Source organism: Ciconia boyciana, chromosome 30 (genome assembly GCF_034638445.1).
Source record: "Ciconia boyciana chromosome 30, ASM3463844v1, whole genome shotgun sequence".
NCBI lineage: Eukaryota > Metazoa > Chordata > Aves > Ciconiiformes > Ciconiidae > Ciconia > Ciconia boyciana.
In genome coordinates, this window is record NC_132963.1 from 1,088,793 (window position 1) to 1,115,097 (window position 26,305).

General features: G+C 67.6%; 1 protein-coding gene across 1 annotated transcript in view; it reads left to right on the plus strand.

Annotated features, from left to right (window-relative positions):
- The first annotated feature begins 991 nt into the window (after window positions 1–991).
- The window catches only part of NPHS1 (NPHS1 adhesion molecule, nephrin), a 38,164-nt gene continuing 12,850 nt past the window's right edge, over window positions 992–26,305 (plus strand). The window contains 15 exon segments of the mRNA XM_072848175.1: window positions 992–998; window positions 1,905–1,975; window positions 3,271–3,304; window positions 5,055–5,183; window positions 7,355–7,436; window positions 8,449–8,552; window positions 9,566–9,687; window positions 13,132–13,300; window positions 15,228–15,385; window positions 15,476–15,614; window positions 17,479–17,575; window positions 17,577–17,598; window positions 18,315–18,483; window positions 20,230–20,359; window positions 23,368–23,540. Coding sequence (XP_072704276.1) covers window positions 992–998; window positions 1,905–1,975; window positions 3,271–3,304; window positions 5,055–5,183; window positions 7,355–7,436; window positions 8,449–8,552; window positions 9,566–9,687; window positions 13,132–13,300; window positions 15,228–15,385; window positions 15,476–15,614; window positions 17,479–17,575; window positions 17,577–17,598; window positions 18,315–18,483; window positions 20,230–20,359; window positions 23,368–23,540 — 1,606 coding nt within the window.

The following is a 26,305-nucleotide window of genomic DNA, read 5'->3' on the forward strand; positions in this document are numbered from 1 at the left end:
ACCCCCCCAGCCCTCACAGACCCCCCCCAGCCCTCAGTGACCCCCAAATCCCCCAGCCCTCACAGACCCCCAGCCCCTCACAGACCCCCAAATCCCCAGCCCCCACACACCCCCAGCACCTCACAACCCCCAGCCCCTCATTGACCCCCAAACCCCCCAGCCCCTCACAGACCCCCAAACCCTCCCCAGCCCTCACAGACCCCCAAAACCCCCCAGCCCTCACAGCCCCCCAAGCCCCCCAGCCCCTCAGTGACCCCCAAACCCTCCCCAGCCCTCACAGACCCCCCAGCCCCTCACAGACCCCCCGAAACCCCCAGCCCCTCACAGACCCCCAACCCCCCAGCCCTCACAGACCCCCCAGCCCCTCACAGCCCCTCATTGACCCCCGAAACCCCCCAGCCCCTCAGTGACCCCCAAACCCCCAGCCCCCCAAACCCCCCAGCCCCTCACAGCCCCCCCCAGCCCCTCACCGTCCGCCGGCGGCCACGGGAGGCCCCGAGCAGCGCCCGTAAACGCCGGAGGCCGCCGGCCAGGCCGAGGAGGGCGCGGAGGGCGGGATCGGCGGCGGTACCGGTCCCGGGAGAAGCGGGGGGTCCCCGCAGGGGGGTTCGGGTGCGGGGGGCGGCGGGGGGCCGGGCAGGACCCCGAGGGGCCGGGCTGGGAAGCGGCCGCGGGCGGGGGAGCCCCGGGACCGGCGGAGCCGCCGCCGCCCGCCGCCATCTTGGAGCGCTGCGGGGGTGGGGCGTGGCCTGCGGGGAGGCGGGGCCTGCGGGGAGGCGGGGCCACGGCGGCCGCGGGGGACACGGCGGGGGCGGGGACAAGGGGGCGGAGGGGCGGAGCCCCGGCGGGGAGGAGGGGCTAAGGGGGCGGAAATGAGGAGCCCCGGGGCATGATGGGAGTTGGAGTCCTTTGGCTGCAAGGCATGGTGGGATAGGGGAGGACTACGGGATTTGGGGGGGGGAGTGGGGGAGCCCTCAGGCCCCGGGGCACGATGGGATGTAGGGGGGGGAGGGGCTTACGTGTGGCGTGGGGCCGCAGAGGCTTACGGGAAGGTGGGGGCGGGGCAAAGGCATGAGGCATCATGGGAGTTGTAGTTCAGGCCCCTGGGGGAGCCGGGGCGTGGCCCCCATGTCCCCAAATCCCCCCCCCCTCCACAAAGGGATCCTGGATGCTTGCGTCACCCGGGGGGGGGGGGGCTTGGGGGGTCCCTTGGGTGCCAGGGGCCCCTGGGGGGTTGGGGGTCCCCAGATACCAGGGTCCCCGGGGGGTTAGGGGCTGGGGGTCCCATCGGTCCCCCGTGGGGCATGGGGGGTCTCCGGGACGCCTGGGTCCCCCGGGGGATGTTGGGGGTCCCCTGGGTGCCAGGGTCCCCTGGGGGGGGTTAGAGGGTGCTGGGGTCCCCCGGATGCCTGAGTCCCCCGCGGGGGGTGGGGGTCCCCAAACGCCTGGGTCCCCTGGGGGGGTCTGGGGTCTCCTGGGTCCCCGGGGGGCTTGGGGTCCCCTGTGGGGTATGGGGGTCTCCTGGACGCCTGGGTCCTTCGGGGGTTTGGGGTCCCCAGGCACCAGGGTCCCCCGGGGGGGCGGGGGTTAGAAGGTGTTGGGGTCCCCCCCAGGACGCCTGCATCCCCGGGGGGTTTTGGGGATCCCTCGATACCTGGGTACCCCGGGGGGTCTGGGGGGTCCTCCGGACTCCTGGGTCCCCTGGGGGGTAGGGGTGCCGGTCCCCCCCGGATGCCTGGGTCCCAGCTGTCCCCTGTCACCCCCCGCATTCCCCAAATTCCGCTGTCAGCCAATCACCGCCCGCAACCGAAGGGGGGGGGGAGGGCAGGAGCCTCCCCCGGGGGACCCAGGCGTGGGGGGGGGAGGGTGGAGGGGGGCACCCTGGCTCCACCCCTCCCCCAAAGGGCACCCAGGGGTCCGGGCCCTCCCTCCCCACTCGGTCGCTGGCTCTCCCCATGGCGGGGGTCGGGGCAGCGTGAGTGGGGGGCTGGGGGGCAAAGAGGGGCTGGGGGGCGGTTTGGGGGTTCGGGGGCGGTTTGGGGGTCCTGGGGTAGATTGGGGGGGGATGGGGGGTAAGAAGGAGATGGGGGGTCCTGGGGTAGATTGGGGGGCTGGGGGGTTAAGAGGGGCCGGGGGGACAGTTTGGGGGTTCAGGGGCAGTTTGGGGGTCCTGGGGTAGATTGGGGGGCTCGGGGGTTAAGAGGGGCTGGGGGGCAGTTTGGGGGTTCAGGGGCAGTTTGGGGGGTCCTGGGGTAGATTGGGGGGCTCGGGGGTTAAGAGGGGCTGGGGGGGCTGTTTGGGGGTTCAGGGGCAGTTTGGGGGTCCTGGGGTAGATTGGGGGGTTAAGAGGGGGTGGGGGGCAGTTTGGGGGTTCGGGGGCAGTTTGGGGGTCCTGGGGTAGATTGGGGGGCTGGGGGAGGAAATAGGGGCTGGGGGGCGGTTTGGGGGTTCAGGGGCAGTTTGGGGGTCCTGGGGTAGATTGGGGGGGTTGGGGGGTTAAGAGGGAGATGGGGGGTCCTCGGGTAGATTGGGGGTCCGGGGGGTTAAGAGGGGGGCGGTTTGGGGGTTCAGGGGCAGTTTGGGGAGTCCTGTGGTAGATTGGGGGGGCTGGGGGGGTAAGAGGGGTGGGGGTCCTGGGGTAGATTGGGGGGCTGGGGGGTTAAGAGGGGGTGGGGGCAGTTTGGGGTTCAGGGGCAGTTTGGGGGTCCTGGGGTAGATTGGGGGTTCTGGGGGTTAAGAGGGGCCGGGGGGCAGTTTGGGGGTTCAGGGGCAGTTTGGGGGTCCTGGGGTAAATTGGGGGGGCGGAGGGGTAAATAGGGGCTGGGGGGGCAGTTTGGGGGTTCAGGGGCAGTTTGGGGGTCCTGGGGTAGATATGGGGGTTCTGGGGGGTTAAGAGGGGGTGGGGGCAGTTTGGGGGTTCAGGGGCAGTTTGGGGGTCCTGGGGTAGATTGGGGGCTGGGGTTAAATTGGGGGGGCGGAGGGGTAAATAAGGGGTGGGGGGCAGTTTGGGGGTTCAGGGGCAGTTTGGGGGTCCTGGGGTAGATGGGGGCTGGGGGGTTAAGAGGGGTGGGGGGCAGTTGGGGGTTCAGGGGCAGTTTGGGGGTCCTGGGGGTTAAGAGGGAGGTGGGGGTCCTGGGGCAGATTTGGGGTCCGGGGGTCAATAGGGGCGGGGGGGGCAGTTTGGGGGGGTCCAGGAGCATTTCGGGGGGTTCCCGGGGGAGGTTTGGGGGTCACGGCCCCTGACCCTTGCCCCCTGACCCCACGGGGCAGGTGGTGTTGGCCCTGCTGCTCGCCGGGGTCGCAGGTAAGAGGTCGCGGGGGGTTGGGGGGGTCGCGGGGTCACGGGGGTCACGTCATCCTGGGGGTCACAAGGGGTCACGGGGTGGGGGTCGCAGGGGACATGGGGTCACGGGGGTCATGGGGGGCTCACAGGGGTCACACGGGAGGTCAGAGGGGTCATGGGGCCACAGGGGAAGGGTCCCGGGGGGGCGTCACAGGGGGTCAGGGGGGTGGAGCCTCCCTCAGCCCCGCCCCCCTGCAGCGGGCGTGGCGTTGTCGCCCTTCCTGGAGGAGCCGGCCAATGGGAGCGCGGTGCTGGGGGCGGAGGCGGAGCTACGCTGCGTGGTGCGGGGGGGCGGGGCCGTGCAGTGGGCGAGGGGCGGGCTCCTGCTCAGACCCCGCCCACCCCCGCCCCCCCCCACTACCGATTGGTTGGAGACCCCCGACAAGGTGGGTGGGGCTAGAGCAAGGGCAGGGCTAAAGGGAGTGGGGCTGAGGGCCGAAGGGGCGGGGCTAAATGCTGAAGGGGCAGGGCTAACACCGGGGGAGGTAGTGGCTGAAGGGGTGGGGCTGGGAGCAAAGGGGCGGGGCTGATGCATGAAGGGGCGGGGTTAGAGGCCGGCAGGGGCGGGGCTAATGTGCCAGCAATAGGAGCTGAAGGGGTGGGGCTGGGGCAAAGGGGCGGGGCTAAAAGGCTGAAGGGGCGGGGCTAACACCAGTGGGGGTAGGGGCTGAAGGGGTGGGGCTGGGGCAAAGAGGGCGGGGCTAAAAGCTGAATGGGTGGGGCTAATGCCGGGGGAGGAGGGGCTGAAGGGGAGGGGCTGGGGTAAAGGAGGCGGGGCTGAGAAATGAAGGGGTGGGGCTAAAGGATGAAGGGGCGGGGCTAAGGCCAGTGGGGGGCAGGGGCTGGGCAAAGGGGGCGTGACTGAAGAACGAAGGGGCGGGGCTAAAGGCTGAAGGGGCGGGGCTAATGCCAGTGGGGGGCAGGGGTCGAAGGCAAAGAGGGCGGGGCTGAAGAACAAAGGGGTGGGGCTAACACCAGTGGGGGTAGGGGCTGAAGGGGTGGGGCGGGGCTTGATGGGCGGGGCTTGGGGCGGGGCCTAAGGCGGGGCCGGGCGTGCCCAGGGCAGCACCACCTGCGCATCGCGGGGGTGACGCTGGGGGACGATGACGTCTTCGAGTGCCAGGTGGGGAGGGGACCGGCACCGGGGCCGGGGCGCCCCGGCCCGCCCTGCTCACCGTGCTGGGTGCGGACTGGGAGGGACTGGGAGGAGATGGGAGGGGGGTGGGGGAGACTGGGAGGGACTGGGAGGCAGTGGAAGGGCACTGGGAGGGACTGGGAGGAGATGGGAGGGAGTTGGGGGAGACTGGGAGGGAATGGGAGAGGGTGGAAGGGCACTGGGAGGGACTGGGAGGAGATGGGAGGGGGTGGAGGAGACTGGGAGGGACCGGGAGAGGGTGGAAGGGCACTGGGAGGGATTGGGAGGGACTGGGAGGGGGTTTAGGGAGACTGGGAGGGTACTGGGAGGGACTGGGAGGGGGGTGGAAGGGCACTGGGAGGGCACTGGGAGGGGGTTGGGGGAGATGGGAAGAGCATGGGAGGGCACTGGGAGCGACTGGGATGGACTGGGAGGAGATGGGAGGGACTGGGGGTTACTGGGAGGGCACTGGGAGGCACTGGGGGTTACTGGGGGGCACTGGGCAGACCCTGACGCTTACCAGGAGGGCTCACTGGGCTGTCCCCAGTCCCAACTGGTTTATACTGGTGTCCCCAGTGCCGCCAGGCCCCCCCACCCTGGAGCTGCCCCCGGGGGCGGAGCTTCCGTGGGTGGGCGGGGTCGAGGTGGAGGTGCGTTGCCGCGCCCCCGACGCCCGCCCAGCCGCTCGCCTGACCCTGACCCTGGGTAAGGGGGGCTGAATTTTTGGGGTGATTTTGGGTGATTTTGGGGTGCTTCGGGGCTGATTTTGGGGGGTGATTTTGGGGTGATTTGAGGTGATTTGGGGGTGATTTCAGGGGCTTTGGGGTGATTTGGGGTGATCTGAGGTGGTTTGGGGGCGATTTGGGGGTTTGGGGGTGATTTGGGGGCTTGGGGTGATTTTGGGGTGGCTTGGGGTGATTTGGGGGTGATCTGAGGTGATCTTGGGGTGATTTGGGGTTTGGGGGTGATTTTGGGGGTGATTTGGGGCGACTTGGGGTTTTGGGGTGATGTGGGGGATTGGGGTGACTTTGGGGTGATTTGGGGTGACTTTGGGGTGACTTGGGGTTTTGGGGGATTTGGGGAGTTTGGGGTGACTTTGGGGTGTTTGAGGTGACTTTGGGATGACTTGGGGCGATTTTGGGGTGATTTGGGGTTTTAGGGTGATTTCAGGGTGCTGGGGGTGTCTTGGGGGTGACTCTGGGGTGACTTTGGGGTGCCGTGGGGTGGTTTTGGGGTGCCACGGGGTGACTCGGGGTGCCGTGGGGTGCCGTGGGGTGGCTTGGGGTGCCGTGGGTGACTCGGGGTGGTTTTGGGGTGCCGTGGGGTGGTTTTGGGGTGCCGTGGGGTGCCATGGGGTGGTTTTGGGGTGCCTGGGGTGCCATGGGGTGGTTTGGGGTGCCATGGGGTGATTTGGGGGTGCCGTGGGGTGGTTTTGGGGTGCCATGGAGTGACTCAGGGTGGTTTTGGGGGTGCCGTGGGGTGCTGTGGGGTGGTTTTGGGGTGCTGTGGGGTGGTTTGGGGTGCCGTGGGGTGCCATGGGGTGGTTTGGGGTGCCATGGGGTGACTCGGGGTGGTTTGGGGTGCCGTGGAGTGGTTGTGGGGTGCCGTGGGGTGCCATGGGGTGGTTTTGGGGTGCCGTGGGGCGGTTTGGGGATGCCGTGGGGTGCTGTGGGGTGGTTTTGGGGTGCTGTGGGGTGGTTTGGGGGTGGTTTGGGTTGCTGTGGAGTGCCGTGGGGTGGTTTTGGGGTGCCGTGGGGTGGTTTTGGGGTGCCGTGGGGTGCCGTGGGGTGGTTTGGGGGTGCCGTGGGTGACTCGGGGTGGTTTGGGGTGCCATGGGGTGGTTTGGGAGTGCCGTGGGGTGCCGTGGGGTGGTTTGGGGGTGCCGTGGGGTACCGTGGGGTGGTTTGGGGTGCCGTGGGGTGCTGCGGGGTGGTTTGGGGGTGGTTTGGGTTGCTGTGGGGTGCCATGGGGTGGTTTTGGGGTGCCGTGGGGTGACTCGGGGTGATGTGGGGTGCCGTGGGGTGATTTGGGGTGCCGTGGGGTGCCGTGGGGTGGTTTTGGGGTGCCGTGGGGTGGTTTTGGGGTGCCGTGGGGTGATTTGGGGTGCCATGGGGTGCTGTGGGGTGGTTTTGGGGTGCCGTGGGGTGGTTTGGGGTGTCGTGGGGTGCCGTGGGGTGGTTTTGGGGTGCTGTGGAGTGGTTTGGGGTGCCATGGGGTGCCGTGGGGTGCCGTGGGGTGCCGTGGGGTGCCGTGGGGTGGTTTGGGGTGCCGTGGGGTGGTTTGGGGTGCCGTGGGGTGCCGTGGGGTGGTTTGGGGTGCCATGGGGTGGTTTGGGGGTGCCGTGGGGTGCTGTGGGGTGCCGTGGGGTGGTTTGGGGGTGCTGTGGGGTGACTCGGGGTGGTTTGGGGTGCTGTGGGGTGCTGTGGGGTGCCGTGGGGTGGTTTGGGGGTGCTGTGGGGTGACTCGGGGTGGTTTGGGGGTGCTGTGGGGTGCTGTGGGGTGCTGTGGGGTGGTTTGGGGTGCTGTGGGGTGACTCGGGGTGGTTTGGGGTGCCGTGGGGTGCTGTGGGGTGCCGTGGGGTGGTTTGGGGTGCTGTGGGGTGACTCGGGGTGGTTTGGGGTGCTGTGGGGTGCTGTGGGGTGCTGTGGGGTGGTTTGGGGTGCCGTGGGTGACTCGGGGTGGTTTGGGGTGCCGTGGGGTGCTGTGGGGTGCCGTGGGGTGGTTTGGGGGTGCCATGGGGTGCTGTGGGGTGGTTTGGGGGTGCCGTGGGGTGGTTTTGGGGTGCCGTGGGGTGGTTTGGGGGTGCCGTGGGGTGCTGTGGGGTGCCGTGGGGTGGTTTGGGGGTGCCGTGGGTGACCCGGGGTGCGGGGCCGCAGGGGGGCAGCCTCTGCCCGACGTCTCCGCCCGCGTCTTCGAGGGCTCCCACCCCAAGCTGAGCTCCAGCGAGGTCACCGTCCGGTGAGCACCAGTGCACACCAGTATGGCCCAGTACAGACCAGTACCAGCCACTATGGCCCAGTAGAGACCAGTGTGGCCCCATACGCACCATTACCGACCAGTGTGGACCAGTACAGATGAGTACAGGCTGCTACGGGGCCGTACTGACCAGTACAGAGCAGTATGGGCCAGTATGGCCCAGTATGGCCCAGTATACACCATTATTGACCAGAGTGCACCAGTAGAGACCAGTATGGACCACTATAGACCAGTATGAGCAACTACTAGCCAGTACCGGCCAACGGTGGGCCAGTATAGGCCAGTATGGCCCAGTATGAGCCAGCGTGATCCAATATGGACCAGTATAGGCCAGTCAGGCCCAGTATGAGCCAATATAGACAGGTATGGACCAGTGTGGGCCAGTATGGCCCAGTATAGGCCAATAGGGGCCGTTATGGCCCAGTATGGACCAGTGTGGGCCAGTATAAGCCAGTCAGGCCCAGTATGAGCCAATATGGACTTGTATGGACCAGTATGGTCCAGTATAGGCCAGTAGGGGCCAGTGTGGCCCACTATGAGCCAGTGTGGGCCAGTATAAGCCAGTATAGGCCAGTTAGGCCCTATATGAGCCAATATGGACCAGTGTGGGCCAGTATGGCCCAGCATAGGCCAATATGGCCCAGTATGAGCCAGTATGGCCCAGTATTGGCCAATACGGCCCAGTATGGACCAGTATGAGCCAGTATGGACCAGTCTGGCCCAATATAGGGCAATAGCGGCCAATGTGGCCCATTATGAGCCTTTATGGTCCAGTGTGAGCCAGTATGGCCCAGTATGGACCAGTGTGGGCCAGTATAAGCCAGTCAGGCCCAGTATAAGCCAATATGGACCAGTATGGCCCAGTATGGCTCAGTATAGGCCAATAGGGACCAATGTGGCCCACTATGAGCCAGTATGGCCCAGTATAGCCCAGTGTGACCCAGTCTGGCCCAGTCCAGACCAGTCTGGCCCAGTCTGGCCCCTGTCCCCCCAGCCTGACCCCCCAGAGCCACGCCCACGGGCAGCCCCTCGTTTGCTCGGCCGCTAACGAGGCCGGGCCGGCCCCCGCCGAGGCCACCGTCACCCTCGACGTCCTCTGTGAGTCCCCCAGCACCCCGGGGACCCCCAAACCCCCGGGACCCCCAAAACCCCCGGGACCCCCAAAACCCCCTGGAACCCCAACCCCCCCCGGGACCCCCAAACCCCCGGGACCCCCAAACCCCACCCCGGGACCCCAAAACCCCCAGGACCCCCAAAATCCCGGGACCCCAAAACCCCCTGGGACCCCAAACCCCACCCCGGGACCCCCAAAAACCCCCAGGACCCCCAAAATCCCGGGACCCCAAAACCCCCCGGGACCCCAAACCCCCTTGGGACCCCAAAACACCCCAGGACCCCAAAACCCCCTTGGACCCCAACCCCCCGGGACCCCAAACCCCCCGGGACCCCAAAAATCCCCAGGACCCCAAAACCCCTGGGACCCCAACCCCCGGGACCCCAAAACCCCCAGGACCCCAAAACCCCTGGGACCCCAAACACCCGCCGGGACCCCAAAACCCCGGGACCCCAAAAATTCCCCAGGACCCCAAAACCCCTGGGAACCCAACCCCCCGGGACCCCAAAACCCCTTAGGACCCCCAAAACCCCTGGGACCCCAAACCCCCCAGGACCCCAAAGCCCCCGGGACCCCAAACCCCCCGGGACCCCAAAACCCCCCAGGACCCCAAAACCCCTGGGAACCCAACCCCCCGGGACCCCAAAACCCCCTTGGACCCCCAAAGCCCCTGGGACCCCCAATACCCCCGGGACCCCAAAAACCCCCTGGGACCCCCAACCCCACCCTGGGACCCCCAAACCCCCCCAGGACCCCCAACCCCCGGGACCCCCAAAAGCCCCTGGGACCCCACCCCCCCCGGGACCCCAAACCCCCCAGGACCCCCAAGTACCCCCCAGGCCAACCCAAAACTACCCCAGTGCCCCCCCCCAAATCCCCCTCCAGTTCCACCAGTGCCCCCTCAAGACCCTCCCAGTGCCTCCCAGTTCCCCCCAGTCCCCCTCCCACGGAGGCTCTGGGCCCTCCCAGTGCCTCCCAGTCTGACCAGTGCCTCCAGATCCCCCCAGTCCCCCCGTCATCGAGGGGCTGGAGTCGCCCCACGTGCGGGCGGGGGACACCCTGCGACTGGTCTGCGTGGTGCGGGGGGGCAACCCCCTGCCCAGTCTGCACTGGGACAAGGTACTGGGAGCACTGGGAGCACTGGGGCGGGGAGCAGGGGTGCTGGGGGCGCTGGGATGGGGCACTGGGACAAGGCACTGGGGGCACTGGGAGCACGGGGAGCCCTGGGAGGCACTGGGAGGCTGCACTGGGAGCACTGGGAGGCTGCACTGGGAGCACTGGGAGCCCTGGGATGGTGCACTGGGAGCACTGGGAGCACGGGGAGCACTGGGATGTTGCACTGGGAGCCCTGGGAGCACTGGGAGGCTACACTGGGAGCACTGGGAGGCTACACTGGGAGCACTGGGAGCCCTGGGATTCTGCACTGGGAGCCCTGGGAGCACTGGGAGCACTGGGATGCTGCACTGGGAGCACTGGGAGGCTACACTGGGAGGCACTGTGGAGCAGCACTGGGAGCACTGGGAGCACTGGGGCGGGGAGCAGGGGTGCTGGGGGCGCTGGGATGGGGCACTGGGACAAGGCACTGGGGGCACTGGGAGCACGGGGAGCACTGGGAGGCTGCACTGGGAGCCCTGGGAGGCACTGGGAGGCTGCACTGGGAGCACTGGGGGCACTGGGACGCACTGGGATGCTGCACTGGGATCACTGGGAGGCTGCACTAGGAGGCACTGGGAGCACTGGGAGGCTGCACTGGGAGCACTGGGTGTGCTGGGTGCACTGATGTCACTGGGAGCCCTGGGAGCACTGGGAGCACTGGGAGGCTGCACTAGGAGGCACTGGGAGCACTGGGAGGCTGCACTGGGAGCACTGGGTTCGCTGGGCGCACTGATGTCACTGGGAGCCCTGGGAGGCACTGGGAGGCTGCACTGGGAGCACTGGGGGCACTGGGAGGCACTGGGATGCTGCACTGGGAGCACTGGGAGGCTGCACTAGGAGGCACTGGGAGCACTGGGAGGCTGCACTAGGAGCACTGGGAGCACTGGGAGGCTCTGGGAGCACTGGGATGCTGCACTGGGAGCACTGGGCACGCTGGGCGCACTGATGTCACTGGGAGCCCTGGGAGCACTGGGAGCACTGGTAGTACTGGGAGCCCTGGGAGCCCTGGGAGGCACTGGGAGGCTGCACTGGGAGCACTGGGAGGATGCACTGGGAGCACTGGGAGCACTGGGAGGCACTGGGAGCACTGGGAGGCTGCACTGGGAGCCCTGGGAGCACTGGGAGGCACTGGGAGGCACTGGGTGCAATGGGATGCTGCACTGGGAGCACTGGGCGCGCTGGGCTCACTGATGTCACTGGGAGCCCTGAGAGCACTGGGAGCACTGGTAGTACTGGGAGCCCTGGGAGCCCTGGGAGGCACTGGGAGGCTGCACTGGGAGCACTGGGAGGCTGCAGTAGGAGCACTGGGGGTACTGGGAGGCACTGGGTGCAATGGGATGCTGCACTGGGAGCACTGGGCGCGCTGGGCACACTGATGTCACTGGGGGCCCTGGGAGCACTGGTAGTACTGGGAGCCCTGGGAGCCCTGGGAGGCACTGGGAGGCTGCACTGGGAGCACTGGGAGGCACTGGGAGCACTGGGATGCTGCACTGGGAGCACTGGGCGCGCTGGGCGCACTGATGTCACTGGGGGCCCTGAGAGCACTGGGAGCACTGGTAGTACTGGGAGCCCTGGGAGGCACTGGGAGGCTGCACTGGGAGCACTGGGAGGCTGCACTGGGAGGCATTGGGAGCACTGGGATGCTGCACTGGGAGCACTGGGTGCGCTGGGCTCACTGATGTCACTGGGAGCCCTGAGAGCACTGGGAGCACTGGTAGTACTGGGAGCCCTGGGAGCCCTGGGAGGCACTGGGAGGCTGCACTGGGAGCACTGGGAGGCACTGGGAGCAATGGGATGCTGCACTGGGAGCACTGGGAGCCCTGGGAGGCACTGGGAGGCTGCACTGGGAGCACTGGGAGGCACTGGGAGCAATGGGATGCTGCACTGGGAGCACTGGGAGCCCTGGGAGGCACTGGGAGGCTGCACTGGGAGCACTGGGAGGCACTGGGAGCACTGGGATGCTGCACTGGGAGCACTGGGCACCCTGGGCACACTGATGTCACTGGGAGCCCTGGGAGCACTGGTAGTACTGGGAGCCCTGGGAGCCCTGGGAGGCACTGGGAGGCTGCACTGGGAGCACTGGGAGCACTGGGAGGCACTGGGAGCACTGGGATGCTGCACTGGGAGCACTGGGTGCGCTGGGCTCACTGATGTCACTGGGAGCCCTGAGAGCACTGGGAGCACTGGTAGTACTGGGAGCCCTGGGAGGCACTGGGAGGCACTGGGAGGCTGCACTGGGAGCACTGGGAGGCTGCACTGGGAGCACTGGGAGCACTGGGAGGCACTGGGTGCAATGGGATGCTGCACTGGGAGCACTGGGCGCGCTGGGCGCACTGATGTCACTGGGAGCCCTGGGAGGCACTGGGAGGCTGCACTGGGAGCGCTGGGAGGCACTGGGAGGCACTGGGATGCTGCACTGGGAGCACTGGGCACCCTGGGCACACTGATGTCACTGGGAGCCCTGAGAGCACTGGTAGTACTGGGAGCCCTGGGAGCCCTGGGAGGCACTGGGAGGCTGCACTGGGAGCACTGGGAGCACTGGGAGGCACTGGGTGCAATGGGATGCTGCACTGGGAGCACTGGGTGCGCTGGGCTCACTGATGTCACTGGGAGCCCTGAGAGCACTGGGAGCACTGGTAGTACTGGGAGCCCTGGGAGGCACTGGGAGGCACTAGGGAGGCTGCACTGGGAGCACTGGGATGCTGCACTGGGAGCACTGGGCGCGTTGGGCGCACTGATGTCACTGACAGCCCTGAGAGCACTGGGAGCACTGGTAGTACTGGGAATCCTGGGAGCCCTGGGAGGCACTGGGAGGCTGCACTGGGAGCCCTGGGAGCACTGGGAGGCACTGGGAGCACTGGGAGCACTGGGAGGCTGCACTGGGAGCACTGGGCGCGCTGGGCGCACTGATGTCACTGGGAGCCCTGGGAGCACTGGGAGCACTGGTAGTACTGGGAGCCCTGGGAGCCCTGGGAGGCACTGGGAGGCTTCACTGGGAGCACTGGGAGGCTGCACTGGGAGCACTGGGGGTACTGGGAGGCACTGGGTGCAATGGGATGCTGCACTGCGAGCACTGGGCGCGCTGGGCACACTGATGTCACTGGGAGCCCTGGGAGCACTGGGAGCACTGGTAGTACTGGGAGCCCTGGGAGGCACTGGGAGGCTGCACTGGGAGCACTGGGAGGCTGCACTGGGAGCACTGGGAGCACTGGGAGGCACTGGGTGCAATGGGATGCTGCACTGGGAGCACTGGGTGCGCTGGGCTCACTGATGTCACTGGGGGCCCTGGGAGCACTGGGAGCACTGGTAGTACTGGGAGCCCTGGGAGCCCTGGGAGGCACTGGGAGGCTGCACTGGGAGCACTGGGAGGCTGCACTGGGAGCACTGGGCGCTGAGGTCCCCCCGCAGGACGGGGCGCCGCTGGCGGGGCCCTGGGTGGCCGAGGGCCACCCCGCGGTGTCGCGCAGCCGGGTGACGCTGGCGGTGGCCCCCGGGGACGACGGGGCCACCCTGCGCTGCCACGCCCGCACGGCGCAGGGCGCCGTCGGCAGCGCCAGCGTCACCCTCAGCGTCAGCTGTGAGTGGGGCTACTGGGAGCACTGGGAGCACTGGGAGGGCGGGCTGGGAGGTCTGGGTGGTACTGGGAGGCTGGGCTGGGAGGTCAAAGTTGTACTGGGAGGTACTGGGGGTACTGGGAGGGCAGATCGGGAGGTCAAGGTTATACTGGGAGGTTGTAGTGGGAGGTCAAGGTTATACTGGGAGGTACTGGGGGTACCGGGAGGGAGGGATGGGAGGTCTGGGTGGTACTGGGAGGCTGCAGTGGGAGGTCAAAGTTATACTGGGAGGTACTGGGAGCACTGGGAGGGCAGATCGGGAGGTCAAGGTTATACTGGGAGGTTGTAGTGGGAGGTCAAGGTTATACTGGGAGGTACTGGGGGTACTGGGAGGGAGGGATGGGAGGTCTTGGTGGTACTGGGAGGCTGGGCTGGGAGGTCAAAGTTGTACTGGGAGGTACTGGGGGTACTGGGAGGCCGGACTGAGAGCTCTTGTGTGTACTGGGAGCCACTGGGTCCACTGGAAACCCAAACTGGGATCTCCCAGCTATACTGGGAGCCCAGACAGGGCTCCCCAGTGACACTGGGAGCCCATACTGGGAGATGAAGGTTATACTGGGAGCTACTGGGAATACTGGGAGCCCAGACTGGGAGGTCAAGGTTATACTGGGAGGCACTGGGGATACTGGGAGGCTGGACTGGGCGATCAAGGGTATACTGGGAGCTACTGGAAATACTGGGAGGCTGGATTGGAAGCTGAAGGGTATACTGGGAGCTACTGGGGATACTGGGAGGGCAGGCTGGGAGCTCTGGGTTATACTGGGAGGCTGTAGTGGGAGCTCAAGGGTATACTGGGAGCTACTGGGGATATGGGAGGCTGGACTGGGAGGTCAAGGTTATACTGGGAGGCACTGGGGATACTGGGAGGCCGGACTGAGAGCTCTTGTGTGTACTGGGAGCCACTGGGTCCACTGGAAACCCAAACTGGGATCTCCCAGCTATACTGGGAGCCCAGACAGGGCTCCCCAGTGACACTGGGAGCCCATACTGGGAGATGAAGGTTATACTGGGAGCTACTGGGAATACTGGGAGCCCAGACTGGGAGGTCAAGGTTATACTGGGAGGCACTGGGGATACTGGGAGGCTGGACTGGGTGATCAAGGGTATACTGGGAGGTACTGGGGATACTGGGAGGTCAAGGTTATACTGGGAGGCACTGGGGATACTGGGAGGCTGGACTGGGCGATCAAGGGTATACTGGGAGCTACTGGGGATACTGGGAGGTCAAGGTTATACTGGGAGGCACTGGGGATACTGGGAGGCTGGACTGGGCGATCAAGGGTATACTGGGAGGTACTGGGGATACTGGGAGGCTGGACTGGGCGATCAAGGGTATACTGGGAGCTACTGGAGATACTGGGAGGCTGGATTGGAAGCTGAAGGGTATACTGGGAGCTACTGGGGATACTGGGAGGGCAGGCTGGGAGCTCTGGGTTATACTGGGAGGCTGTAGTGGGAGCTCAAGGGTATACTGGGAGCTACTGGGGATATGGGAGGCTGGACTGGGAGGTCAAGGTTATACTGGGAGGTACTGGGGGTACTGGGAGGCCGGACTGAGAGCTCCTGTGTGTTTACTGGGAGCCACTGGGTCCACTGGAAACCCAAACTGGGATCTCCCAGCTATACTGGGAGCCCAGACAGGGCTCCCCAGTGACACTGGGAGCCCATACTGGGAGATGAAGGTTATACTGGGAGCTACTGGGAATACTGGGAGCCCAGACTGGGAGGTCAAGGTTATACTGGGAGGCCGGACTGAGAGCTCTTGTGTGTACTGGGAGCCACTGGGTCCACTGGAAACCCAAACTGGGATCTCCCAGCTATACTGGGAGCCCAGACAGGGCTCCCCAGTGACACTGGGAGCCCATACTGGGAGCACTGGTACCCCGGCAGACCCGCCCGCCGAGGTGACGATCGCGGGGACGCCGACGGTGGCGGAGAACGGGACGGTGGCCCTGTCCTGCACCAGTGCTCCCAGTAACCCCCCAGTCCGCCTGCGCTGGTGGCTGGGGGGGCGGGAGCTGCTCCCCACCGACACCACCCGCACCCAGGTCAGCCCCGCGCACCCATGGGTGCCCCCCTCCCCCTGCCCCCCTTGGTGACCCCGGGGTGACCCCGGGTGACCCCTGGGTGACCCCTAGGCGGAGGGGCGTGGCTCGGTGACGGTGTCCAACGTCACGCTGGTGGGGCAGCGGCGGGATCACGGGCGCCCCCTGGTGTGCGAGGCCGTCACCCCCGGGCTGGGCGCGCGCAGCGCCACCCTCCTGCTCAGCGTCACCCGTGGGTGCTGCCGGGACCGGGAGGGGACTGGACTGGGGGGGACTGGGAGGGACTGGGAGGGACTGGGGTGTACTGGGAAGGGACTGGGAGGGGACTGGGGGGGACTGGGGGGGACTGGGAGGGACTGGGGTGTACTGGGAAGGGACTGGGAGGGGACTGGGAGGGGACTGGGAGGGGCTGGGAGGGATTGGGAGGGGATTGGGAGGGGATTGGGAGGGATTGGGAGGGGATTGGGAGGGACTGGGAGAGACTGGGAGGGACTGGGAGGGACTGGGGTGTACTGGGAAGGGACTGGGAGGGGACTGGGGGGGACTGGGAGGGACTGGGGTGTACTGGGAAGGGACTGGGAGGGGCTGGGAGGGACTGGGAGGGGACTGGGAGGGGCTGGGAGGGACTGGGAGAGACTGGGAGGGACTGGGGTGTACTGGGAAGGGACTGGGAGGGGACTGGGAGGGACTGGGAGGGACTGGGGTTTACTGGGAGGGGACTGGGAGGGACTGGGAGGGGATTGGGAGGGACTGGGAGGGGCTGGGAGGGGACTGGGAGGGGCTGGGAGGGACTGGGAGGGGATTGGGAGGGACTGGGCTGTACTGGGAAGGGACTGGGAGGGGCTGGGAGGGACTGGGAGGGGACTGGGAGGGGCTGGGAGGGGACTGGGAGGGACTGGGGGAGACCGGGAGGGGACTGGGAGGGGACTGGGAGGGGCTGGCAGGGGATTGGGAGGGGATTGGGAGGGACTGGGCTGTAGTGGGAAGGGACTGGGAGGGGACTGGGGGACTGGGAGGGACTGGGGTGTACTGGGAAGGGACTGGGAGAGACTCAGAGGGGACTGGGAGGGGCTGGGAGGGGACTGGGGGGGACTGGGAGGGGACTGGGAGGGGATTGGGAGGGGATTGGGAGGGACTGGGAGAGACTGGGAGGGACTGGGAGGGACTGGGGTGTACTGGGAAGGGACTGGGAGGGGACTGGGGGGGACTGGGAGGGACTGGGAGGGACTGGGAAGGGACTGGGAGGGGTCTGGGGGGGACTGGGAGGGGACTGGGAGGGGCTGGGAGGGACTGGGGTGTACTGGGAAGGGACTGGGAGGGACTGGGGGGGACTGGGAGGGACTGGGGTGTACTGGGAGGGGACTGGGAGGGGATTGGGAGGGACTGGGAGGGGCTGGGAGAGACCGGGAGGGGACTGGGAGGGGACTGGGAGGGGATTGGGAGGGACTGGGAGGGGACTGGGAGGGACTGGGGTGTACTGGGAAGGGACTGGGAGGGGATTGGGAGGGGACTGGGAGGGACTGGGAGAGACCGGGAGGGGACTGGGAGGGGCTGGGAGGGGATTGGGAGGGACTGGGAGAGCTGGTGAGTGGGAAGGGACTGGGAGGGGCTGGGAGGGACTGGGAGGGACTGGGAGGGACTGGGGTGTACTGGGAAGGGACTGGGAGGGGACTGGGGGGGACTGGGAGGGGACTGGGAGGGGCTGGGAGGGGATTGGGAGAGACCGGGAGGGGACTGGGAAGGGACTGGGAGGGGCTGGGAGGGGCTGGGATATACTGGGAGGGGACTGGGGGGCACTGGGGTTTACTGGGAGGGGACTGGGGAGCACTAGGAGGATACTGTGAGGGGACTGGGGTTTACTGGGAGGGGACTGGGATTTACTGGGAGGGGACTGGTGGGCACTGGGAGGTTACTGGGATCGGGGTGGGGGAGCCCTGGAGGGACTGGTGGGAACTGGTCCATACTGGTGGGGACTGGGATCAACCTCCTGGGCCATACTGGAGCCATGGGGGCATGGGGGGGGCGTGGCGTGGCCTGGCGGGGCGTGGCCTGGCAGAAAGGGAGGGGCGTGGTCCGGAGTAGCCCCGCCCCCTCAGACCCCCCCCAGGAGCTGTGGCTGGAGACCCCTCCCCCCAACGCCACCTTCCGGGTGGGGGCGCGGGTGCGGCTGGGCTGCCACGCGCGGGGGCACCCCTCCCCGCCTCACCTGGAGCAAGGTGGGGGCGCCCTCCCCACCCCCCACCCCCACCCCCAAAGGGGCCCCACCCCCACCCTAAAGGGACCCAGGGGTCCCGGACCCCTCCCCACCCCGCCCCAAGGGGTCCCACCCTTCCCCGCCCCCCCAAAGGGGCCCCACCCCCACCCTGAGGGACCCAGGGGTCCGGGACCCCACCCCACCCTGAGGGACCCCTCCCCCACCCCCCACCCTGCGGATCCAGACGCCCAGGACCCCTCCCCAGCCCCACCCCATCCTGAGACCCCTCCCCCTCCCACCCCCTCCAGGGTCCCACCCCCCGAGGGACCCAGGGGTCCCACCCCTCCCCACCCCCACCCTGAGGGACCCCACCCCCACCCAGGGGTCCCTCACTCCCGGTGCCCCTCCCCATCCCCACCCCCGCCCTAAGGGACCCCACCCCCACCCTGAGGGCCCCCTCCCCACCGGGGTCCCTCACCCCCGGTGCCCTCCCCCATCCACCCCCACCCTGAGGCACCCATCCCCCCACCCCACCCTGAGGGACCCCACCCCCACCCAGGGGTCCCTCCCCCACCCCAGAGGGACCCAGGTGCCCCCACCCCCCCGAGGCACCCAGGGGTCCCACCCTCCCCACCCCCCACCCTGAGGCTCCCCCCTCCCCCAGGGGGTCCCTCACCCCCTGCTGCCCTCCTCCCCCACCCCCCAGGGGTCCCTCACTCTGCTGCCCCTCCCCCGCAGGACGGGCGCCCGCTGAAGGAGGGGGCGCAGGCGGCGGGGGGAGGGGTGGTGTCGCGGGAGCTGGCGGTGACGGTGACACCCAGCGACAACGGGGCCACCTACCGCTGCGAGGCCAGCGGGGACCCGCGGGGACCCCCCCTGGGCGCCCACACCCGCCTCCGCGTCCTCTGTGAGCGGCCGGTGGCCACCGGGGCCGGGGCCACCGGGGGACACGGGGGACACGGGGGACACGGGGCGGTGGTGGCCACGGGGGACATGGGGTGGTGGTGGCCATGGGGGGACATGGGGGATGGTGGCCATGGGGGATGGTGGCCATAGGGTGGGTGATGGTGGCCATGGGGGACATGGGGGACGGTGGCCATAGGGTGGGTGATGGTGGCCATGGGGTGGTGGTGGCCATGGGGGGGACATGGGGGGACGGTGGCCATGGGGGGATGGTGGCCATAGGGTGGGTGATGGTGGCCATGGGGGACATGGGGTGGTGGTGGCCATGGGGGGACATGGGGGACGGTGGCCATGGGGGATGGTGGCCATAGGGTGGGTGATGGTGGCCATGGGGGGCATGGGGGACGGTGGCCATAGGGTGGGTGATGGTGGCCATGGGGTGATGGTGGCCATGGGGGACATGGGGTGGTGGTGGCCATGGGGGGATGGTGGCCATAGGGTGGGTGATGGTGGCCATGGGGGACATGGGACAGTGGCCATAGGGTGGGTGATGGTGGCCATGGGGTGACGGTGGCCATGGGGGACATGGGGTGGTGGTGGCCATGGGGGGACACGGGGTGACGGTGGCCACAGGGGACATGGGGTGGTGGTGGCCATGGGGGGACATGGGGGACGGTGGCCATGGGGGATGGTGGCCATAGGGTGGGTGATGGTGGCCATGGGGTGATGGTGGCCATGGGTGATGGTGGCCATAGGGTGGGTGATGGTGGCCATGGGGGACATGGGGTGGTGGTGGCCATCGGGGGGTCATGGGGGGATGGTGGCCATGGGGTGACGGTGGCCATGGGGGACATGGGGTGGTGGTGGCCATGGGGGGGACATGGGGGGACGGTGGCCATGGGGTGGCCGTGGGGTGATGGTGGCCATGGGGGACATGGGGTGGTGGTGGCCATGGGGGGGACACAGGGTGACGGTGGCCACGGGGGACATGGGGTGGTGGTGGCCATGGGGGGACATGGGGTGATGGTGGCCATGGGGTGATGGTGGCCATAGGGTGGGTGATGGTGGCCATGGGGGACATGGGGTGGTGGTGGCCATGGGGGGGTCATGGGGGGATGGTGGCCATGGGGGGATGGTGGCCATGGGGTGACGGTGGCCATGGGGGACATGGGGTGGTGGTGGCCATGGGGTGGTGGTGGCCATAGGGTGGGTGATGGTGGCCATGGGGTGATGGTGGCCATGGGGGACATGGGGTGGTGGTGGCCATGGGGGGTCATGGGGGATGGTGGCCATGGGGGGATGGTGGCCATGGGGTGACGGTGGCCATGGGGGACATGGGGTGGTGGTGGCCATGGGGTGGTGGTGGCCATGGGGGGGACATGGGGGGACGGTGGCCATGGGGTGGCTGTGGGGTGATGGTGGCCATGAGGTGGCCATGGGGGGATAGTGGCCATGGGGGGACATGGGGTGGTGGTGGCCATGGAGTGGTGGTTGCCATGGGGGGGACATGGGGGGACGGTGGCCATGGGGGGATGGTGGCCATGGGGGGACATGGGGTGGTGGTGGCCATAGGCTGGGTGATGGTAGCCATGGGGTGATGGTGGCCCCGACTCACCCATGGGGCGAAGACAACCCTTGGGTGACCACGGGGTGGTGCCGGTGCCACCACCCCCTGCCTCCCCCGGGTGCCATCCCCCATGGGGCAGCCGTGGGGTGGCCCGTGACCCCCGAGTGTCCCCGTTGTCCCCAGTCCCCCCGCTCTCGGTGGCCATCACGGCGTCACCCCCCGAGGTCCGGCCCGGCCAGACCCTGGTCCTGACCTGCCTGGCCGGCAGCGCCCACCCCGCCCCCGCCCTGCGCTGGCACCGCCAAGGCCACCCGTGCGTCACCTCCCTGTCACCTCCCCCCCCGCCCCTCCCCCGTGTCACTCCGGGGTCCCCAAGGGTGGGGGACACCCGGCGGGGGGGTCCCCTTGGTGGCACTTTGGGGCTCCTTGTGGCTCCCGGCCCCAATGGCGCCGTCGTCCCCGCTGTCCCCGTGTCACCCTGTGTCCCCCGCTGTCCCCGTGGCCCCAAATGGCCTCGGGTGGCCCCATGTCCCCAAATGTCCCCATTGTCCCCGTGTCCCCCATTGTCCCCAAATGTCCCCATGTCCCCAAATGTCCCCATTGTCCCTGTGTCCCCCATGTCCCCGTGTCCCCCATGTCCCCGTGTCCGTCCATGTCCCCCATTGTCCTCCATGTCCCCGTGTCCCCCATTGTCCCCAAATGTCCCCATTGTCCCCGTGTCCCCCATTGTCCCCAAATGTCCCCATTGTCCCCATGTCCCCCATTGTCCCCAAATGTCCCCGTGTCCCCCATGTCCCCATGTCCCTCCATGTCCCCCATTGTCCCCAAATGTCCCCATGTCCCTTTATGCCCCATGTCCCCACGTAACCCCCTGTGTCCCCATGTCCCCTCATGTCCCCATGTCCCCACGTGACCCCCTGTGTCCCCAAACGTCCCCATGTCCCCTCATGTCCCCATGTCCCCATGTGACCCCCCTGTGTCCCCAAACATCCCCATGTCCCCTCCTGTCCCCCACTGTCCCCATGTCCCCAAATGTCCCCATGTCCTCAAATGTGCCTATGTCCCCCGTGTCCCCATGTCCCCCGCATGTCCCTGTGACCCCCGTGTCCCCATGTGACCCTTCTGTGTCCCTCCATGTCCCCCAATGTCCCCATGTCCCCAAATGTCCCCATGTCCCATGTCCCCGTGTCCCCAGATGTCCCCAAATGTCCCCATGACCCCCGTGTCCCCTTGTCCTTCCATGTCCCCGTGACCCCCTGTGTCCCCAGCTGTCCCCGTGACCCCAGTGTCCCCGTGTCCCCAGATGTCCCCATGACCCCGTGTCCCCAGCTGTCCCCATGTCCCTGTGACCCGGTGACCCGCTGTCCCCGTGACCCCATGTGCCCAGCTGTCCCTGTGACCCGCTGTCCCCGTGTCCCCGTGACCCCGTGTCCCCAGATGTCCCCGTGACCCGGAGACCCCAGTGTCCCCATGTCCCCAATGTCCCCATGTCCTCCCCATGTCCCCAGCTGTCCCCGTGACCCGTGACCCCAGTGACCCCACTGTCCCCGTGTCCCCAGATGTCCCCATGACCCCCATGTCCCCAGCTGTCCCCATGTCCCCGTGACCCCGCTGACCCCGGTGTCCCCATGTCCCCGTGTCCCCATGTCCCCATGACCCCCATGTCCCCAGCTGTCCCCGTGACCCCGGTGTCCCCGTGTCCCCAGATGTCCCCATGTCCCCGTGACCCCCATGTCCCCAGCTGTCCCCGTGACCCCGGTGACCCCAGTGTCCCCATGTCCCCCAATGTCCCCATGACCCCCGTGTCCCCAGATGTCCCCATGACCCCCGTGTCCCCCGCTGTCCCCGTGACCCCGCTGTCCCCGTGTCCCCATGTCCCCCAATGTCCCCATGACCCCCGTGTCCCCAGCTGTCCCCATGACCCTGGTGTCCCCGTGTCCCCAGACGTCCCCATTGTCCCCATGTCCCCATGACCCCCGTGTCCCCAGCTGTCCCCGTGACCCCGGTGACCTCAGTGTCCCCATGTCCCCCAATGTCCCTATGTCCTCCCCGTGTCCCCAGCTGTCCCCGTGACCCGGTGTCCCCGTGTCCCCATTGTCCCCATGTCCCCATGACCCCCGTGTCCCCAGCTGTCCCTGTGACCCCGGTGTCCCCATGTCCCCCATTGTCCCCATGTCCCCGTGACTCGGTGGCCCCACTGTCCCCGTGTCCCCTGCTGTCCCCGTGTCCCCGTGACCCCGGTGACCCCACTGTCCCCGTGTCCCCAGATGTCCCCATGTCCCCATGACCCCCGTGTCCCCATGTCCCCGTGACCCCGGTGACCCCAGTGTCCCCATGTCCCCCAATGTCCCCATGACCCCCGTGTCCCCCGCTGTCCCTGTGACCCTGTGACCCCGCTGTCCCCGTGTCCCCAGATGTCCCCCAATGTCCCCATGACCCCCGTGTCCCCAGCTGTCCCCGTGACCCCGGTGACCCCAGTGTCCCCATGTCCCCCAATGTCCCCATGACCCCCGTGTCCCCAGATGTCCCCATGACCCCGTGTCCCCGCTGTCCCCGTGACCCCGCTGTCCCCGTGTCCCCATGTCCCCCAATGTCCCCATGACCCCCGTGTCCCCAGCTGTCCCCGTGACCCCGCTGTCCCCGTGTCCCCAGCTGTCCCCATGTCCCGTGACCCCGTGTCCCCAGCTGTCCCCGTGACCCCGGTGACCTCAGTGTCCCCATGTCCCCCAATGTCCCCATGTCCTCCCCATGTCCCCAGCTGTCCCCGTGACCCCGGTGTCCCCATGTCCCCCATTGTCCCCATGTCCCCATGACCCCCCATGTCCCCAGCTGTCCCCGTGACCCCGGTGACACTGGTGTCCCTGTGTCCCCATGTCCCCCAATGTCCCTATGTCCTCCCCGTGTCCCCAGCTGTCCCCATGACCCTGGTGTCCCCATGTCCCCAGACGTCCCCGTGTCCCCATTGTCCCCATTGTCCCCATGTCCCCATGACCCCCCGTGTCCCCAGCTGTCCCCGTGTCCCCATGTCCCCGTGAACCCCTGTGTCCCCAGCTGTCCCCGTGACCCCGGTGTCCCCATGTCCCCAGATGTCCCCATGTCCCCATGACCCCCGTGTCCCCAGCTGTCCCTGTGACCCCGGTGTCCCCATGTCCCCCATTGTCCCCATGTCCCCGTGACCCCGGTGGCCCCGCTGTCCCCGTGTCCCCAGCTGTCCCCATGTCCCCATGACCCCCGTGTCCCCAGATGTCCCCATGACCCCCGTGTCCCCCGCTGTCCCCGTGACCCCGTGACCCCGTGACCCCGGTGTCCCCGTGTCCCCAGGCTGCCGGGCGAGCGCCTGCCCCCCGCCCCGGGCGCCTTCGGGGGGGTGACAGTGGGGTCCCGCCTGCGGCTGCGGGTGACGCTGGGGGAGCAGGGCCAGCGCGTCACCTGCGAGGCCACCACCCCCGCCCTGGGCGTGGCCGTCAGCGCCGCCCACCGCCTCCTCGTGCGGCGTGAGTGGGGACTGGGAGGCACTGGGAGGCACTGGGAGGGGATTGGGATGGACTGGGAGGAACCGGGAGGGACTGGGATATACTGGGAGGCACTGGGAGGGCTCTGTGGGGTTCCTGGGGGTGACTGGGAGGGCACTGGGGGTTACTGGGAGGGCACTGAAAGGGCACTGGGGGTTACTGGGAGGCACTGGGAGGGCTCTGTGGGGTTCCAGGGGTGACTGGGAGGCACTGGGAGGGCTCTGTGGGGTTCCAGGGAGGTGACTGGGAGGCACTGGGAGGTGCTGAGGGTTACTGGTGGTTACTGGAAGGGCACTGGTGGTGACTGGGAGGCACTGTGGGTGACTGGGAGGCACTGGGGGTTACTGGTGGTTACTGGGAGGGCACTGAATGGGCACTGGGGGTTACTGGGAGGCACTGGGAGGGCTCTGTGGGGTTCCAGGGGGTGACTGGGAGGCACTGGGGGTTACTGGTGGTTACTGGGAGGGCACTGAAAGGGCACTGGGGGTTACTGGGAGGCACTGGGGGTTACTGGTGGTTACTGGGAGGGCACTGAAAGGGCACTGGGGGTGACTGGGAGGCACTGGGGGTTACTGGGAGGGCACTGGGGGTTACTGGGAGGCACTGGGGGTGACTGGGAGGCACTGGGGGTTACTGGTGGTTACTGGGAGGGCACTGAATGGGCACTGGGGGTTACTGGGAGGCACTGGGAGGGCTCTGTGGGGTTCCAGGGGGTGACTGGGAGGCACTGGGAGGTGCTGAGGGTTACTGGTGGTTACTGGAAGGGCACTGGTGGTTACTGGGAGGCACTGGGGGTGACTGGGAGGCACTGGGGGTTACTGGTGGTTACTGGGAGGGCACTGAAAGGGCACTGGGGGTTACTGGGAGGCACTGGGAGGGCTCTGTGGGGTTCCTGGGGGTGACTGGGAGGCACTGGGAGTTACTGGTGGTTACTGGGAGGGCACTGAAAGGGCACTGGGGGTGACTGGGAGGCACTGGGGGTTACTGGTGGTTACTGGGAGGGCACTGAAAGGGTACTGGGGGTGACTGGGAGGCACTGGGAGGGCTCTGTGGGGTTCCAGGGGTGACTGGGAGGCACTGGGTGGTGCTGAGGGTTACTGGTGGTTACTGGAAGGGCACTGGTGGTTACTGGGAGGCACTGGGGGTGACTGGAAGGCACTGGGGGTTACTGGTGATTACTGGGAGGGCACTGAAAGGGCACTGGGGGTTTCTGGGAGGCACTGGGGGTTACTGGTGGTTACTGGAAGGGCACTGAAAGGGCACTGGGGGTTACTGGGAGGCACTGGGAGGGCTCTGTGGGGTTCCAGGGGGTGACTGGGAGGCACTGGGAGGGCTCTGTGGGGTTACTGGGAGGTACTGAGGGTTACTGGGAGGTGCTGAGGGTTACTGGTGGTTACTGGAAGGGCACTGGGGGTTACTGGGAGGCACTGGGGGTGACTGGGAGGCACTGGGGGTTACTGGTGGTTACTGGGAGGGCACTGAAAGGGCACTGGGGGTGACTGGGAGGCACTGGGAGGGCTCTGTGGGGTTACTGGGGGTGACTGGGAGGCACTGGGGGTTACTGGTGATTACTGGGAGGGCACTGAAAGGGCACTGGGGGTGACTGGGAGGCTCTGGGGGTTACTGGTGGTTACTGGGAGGGCACTGAAAGGGCACTGGGGGTTACTGGGAGGCACTGGGAGGGCTCTGTGGGGTTCCAGGGGGTGACTGGGAGGCACTGGGAGGGCTCTGTGGGGTTACTGGGAGGTACTGAGGGTTACTGGGAGGTGCTGAGGGTTACTGGTGGTTACTGGGAGGGCACTGGTGGTTACTGGGAGGCACTGGGGGTGACTGGGAGGCACTGGGGTTACTGGTGGTTACTGGGAGGGCACTGAAAGGGCACTGGGGGTGACTGGGAGGCACTGGGGGTTACTGGTGGTTACTGGAAGGGCACTGAAAGGACACTGGGGGTTACTGGGAGGCACTGGGAGGGCTCTGTGGGATTCCAGGGGGTGACTGGGAGGCACTGGGAGGTGCTGAGGGTTACTGGTGGTTACTGGGAGGGCACTGGTGGTTACTGGAAGGGCACTGGGAATTACTGGGAGGCACTGGCGGTTACTGGTGGTTACTGGGAGGGCACTGAAAGGGCACTGGGGGTTACTGGGAGGCACTGGGGGTTACTGGTGGTTACTGGGAGGGCACTGGGGGTTACTGGGAGGCACTGGGGGTGACTGGGAGGCACTGGGGGTTACTGGTGGTTACTGGGAGGGCACTGAAAGGGCACTGCGGGTTACTGGGAGGCACTGGGAGGGCTCTGTGGGGTTCCTGGGGGTGACTGGGAGGCACTGGGGGTTACTGGTGGTTACTGGGAGGGCACTGAAAGGGCACTGGTGGTTACTGGGAGGCACTGGGAGGGCTCTGTGGGGTTCCAGGGGGTGACTGGGAGGCACTGGGAGGTGCTGAGGGTTACTGGTGGTTACTGGAAGGGCACTGGTGGTGACTGGGAGGCACTGTGGGTGACTGGGAGGCACTGGGGGTTACTGGTTGTTACTGGAAGGGCACTGAAAGTTACTGGGAGGCACTGGGAGGGCTCTGTGGGGTTCCTGGGGGTGACTGGGAGGCACTGGGAGTTACTGGTGGTTACTGGGAGGGCACTGAAAGGGCACTGGGGGTGACTGGGAGGCACTGGGGTTAGTGGTGGTTACTGGGAGGGCACTGAAAGGGCACTGGGGGTGACTGGGAGGCACTGGGAGGGCTCTGTGGGGTTC